Source organism: Gavialis gangeticus, unplaced genomic scaffold (genome assembly GCF_001723915.1).
Source record: "Gavialis gangeticus isolate Ggan-Ray unplaced genomic scaffold, GavGan_comp1, whole genome shotgun sequence".
Classification (NCBI taxonomy): Eukaryota; Metazoa; Chordata; order Crocodylia; family Gavialidae; genus Gavialis; species Gavialis gangeticus.
The window spans coordinates 19,072,392-19,075,368 of record NW_017729000.1 but is presented as its reverse complement, the minus strand read 5'-3'; the positions used below and the strand labels follow the sequence as shown (position 1 = coordinate 19,075,368).

At 40.3% G+C, this 2,977-nt stretch overlaps 1 protein-coding gene across 1 annotated transcript in view; it reads left to right on the top strand.

Annotated features, from left to right (window-relative positions):
• PRELID2 (PRELI domain containing 2) overlaps positions 1-2,977 on the top strand; it is a 54,531-nt gene that overhangs the window by 15,082 nt on the left and 36,472 nt on the right. The window contains exon 2 of the mRNA XM_019506366.1: positions 2,408-2,465. Coding sequence (XP_019361911.1) covers positions 2,408-2,465 — 58 coding nt within the window. The remainder of the gene's footprint in view (positions 1-2,407; positions 2,466-2,977) is intronic.

The following is a 2,977-nucleotide window of genomic DNA, read 5'->3' as shown; positions in this document are numbered from 1 at the left end:
ACATTTTCCATGGTGTGCATGCATGTGTGTATGTATAGGTTAGCCTAGTGTGCAGGATGTGAAAAAAGAGGACGCCTTTCCTGTGCTTCCTCCCTCTCCCAGCATTATTGTGTATAGGGGTGTGGAAGAGAAGGAGGAAGCGGACACAGTGGAAGTGTGGGCTGAAAAGTGTGTGCATATGCTGAGGGTGAAGGTGTCTGCAGGAGACGGGTGAATGGGAGTAAGAGCTATGCATGGAGGGTAGAGGGACGCAGAGTAGGAGAGCAAAACAGTGATCATAAAGACTTCCGTAGCGCAGATGCACAACTCAGGGGGCTGACTTAACACTGAGTGGGCAATTTTATTGTATCATTTTTTGGCTTTGCAACCACAGGTTTCTTCTAATTTGGATAGAATACATTAATAGAGAAAGGGAAGTGTTTATCATTGATAATATTTAGCAGTAGTCATCAAGCAGATTAACTTTCTTAAATTGCATCTCCTGATAGGATGCATATTGCTTATGGGTGAGCAGGAAAGTTAGTCCAGCATTATTGCTTCCTTTTGCTGTTGCTTCAAAGAAGATGAGGCATGGTGAGAGTCATCAGGCTGATCAGTCTCCCGTAGGAGGACTGAAACCTCAGTAGCCATAATGGCAAGGAAGAAAGCTTTTGAGTGAGGAGGCACCCCAGTAGGTCACTACAAGGCTGAATTAATAGAGTGAATTCTTTCTGTTCTCTGCTGCTGTTGAACTTGAAGATCCTCGGGGAATAAAAACCTTGATGGAAGAGCATGGCTGGCTTGAAAGACTCTTTTGTTGCGACTGTTAGACTCACTGAACCATTCCTTCTCCTTATAGACTTCTAACACCATTTCTTATAGTCTGCTATGTAGGAAATTGAGTCTATTTTTGTTTAAATACTTGGGTAATAGAGTCTGCTGTTTAGTGAAAGATTTATGTAAATGGATTTTTGTTTCACACGATTGGGCCTTACAGAGTGCAAGTTACATTGATAATGTAATTACACCACTACTTCTGCCATTTCAGAGCAGCATGTTGCATAGAAGCCTCCAATTTCACTACAAAATAGGAGTTTTAAAACCTTGCAGTTCCTTTTTAATGGGATTTTTATTCAGCAGCAACCAAAATAAAAATACATGGTAGAAGAGGTGTCCTGCAAGTAATTTATGACTACTTGCAAATTAGGATTTTATAATCCTAGTAGTTGCTGGCTTCTGGATGTAATTTCTTCACCTTCCCTCAATCTTTATGCTTGTCTAATGCCAATCTTTATCTGGCATTCAGTATTTTCTCATTTGGCATTGGTATTAGTATCTAGACTTCTGTTTAATTTACTGCAGTCAACAATGCTCAGAGGTATCGCTTGCTTTAAGATTTGAATTTGAGACTCAGTTCATGTAAAGGCTGATTATTTATAGTAATGAGTATACTCAACCGTTCTTCTAATAGAGGCGTTTTAAAAATCCCAAAATGGCTTTCCTCACCTTTAGCACTCCTCTTTTTTCAATCTAAAACATTAGCTAGGGCATCCAAATGAGTCCATGTGCTAGAAACAGCGGATACAATTTCTATATCTTGGTCATTTGTGGAGTCAGAGTTAGCTTTTCCTTCATTCAGTCCTTAAATGACTGGTTTCCATCACTTTATTTAAAGGAGATCATTCTTCCCTGGAAGTATTAGGTCCCTTATCTGAGGGCTGCAAGCCAGTCTCTAGTGTAGAACAGTGTTTGCACCCACTGCACAGGACCAGTCCTGGCACAAAATGACACCTTTAGGTGTCCAGGTATTTCAGGACAGTGAAAAGTAGCACACCCTACTGTGTAATTCAGATGTACAGTAGCTTTCATGATTTTCTGTATCTTGCTGTATGGTTTCAAGATATTGATGGGACAGTAAGCCTGCTTAGCAGGATTTAATGGGTACCGTACTGCAGAAACCCAGGGTGCAATACATCTTTAAGGTAGCTTGCCAGGGATGGAATTGGCCCGTGGAATCGTGAAACTCGTGAAAGCTACATTAGCTGTGATTTGAGCCATGTGATGCAGGTCAAAAGTTTACATCTTATTCTCTTTCTGTTTTGAAGGTATTCTGGATAAGTCTTGAAAATGTCATCTTAATTATTGAAGGATGTATGTTTTCTTTAATGTTCTTAAGATTTGCAAAGCAAACCTCACCACAGGCATTGAGATGTACATTTAAATATTGTATAATTCCTTTACTTTGTGAACGTTTTAGCTAATTTAAGGGGGTGCTAAAGACTGATGACACAATGCTGGGTTTTGTTTGTTTGTTTTTTACCTCTTGAGAGAGATGGTGAAAATGTGTATTGATTTTACAAGTGAATGTTAGCAATTTTCTCTTACCCAAGTGACAAATGGTGATGTTTACTTTTACATTTTCACCTAGTATCCCAGTCCCATGGAGAAAAATGTCACGGCTGTAAAAACAGTTGAAGAGAAAAATGGTAAGCGGCTTGCTTTTGCTTGCAGTGCTGATTAATGTATTGCTTGTATTTCAGTAGTGCCCCACCATGAATCAACCAGGGCTCCATTGTGCCAGGTTCTGTGCAAGGCCAGAACAAAATGATGCCCTCCCACCTCAGATCCATATGCATGCTACTTCTGGATTTTGAGCTGTTTCAGGGACTGAAAAGCATGACTTGGCTAATGTCTCAGTTGTACTTGTTCCCTGTGTATCAATCCTTTGCATTGGTGTAAGGACATCCATCTTTAAGGAGCAGATTTAAGGCCCATTGAACTTCAGTAGGCTTTGGATACTTTACTTCTGGTGAGAGAGGGCAGTATATAAGAAGAAACAGTCCCAAGCTTCAGTGATTCACCCAGAAATTTTTCCCATTCCCCAGTAAAACTCAAATGAAATGGGCAGTTGAGACTTGTCATCAAATGGAGAGGAAGAACGACCCAGTGCTTAAAATAGAGGCTGGGACTTGAGAGATGTCACTTGAGAGGTTTGTGT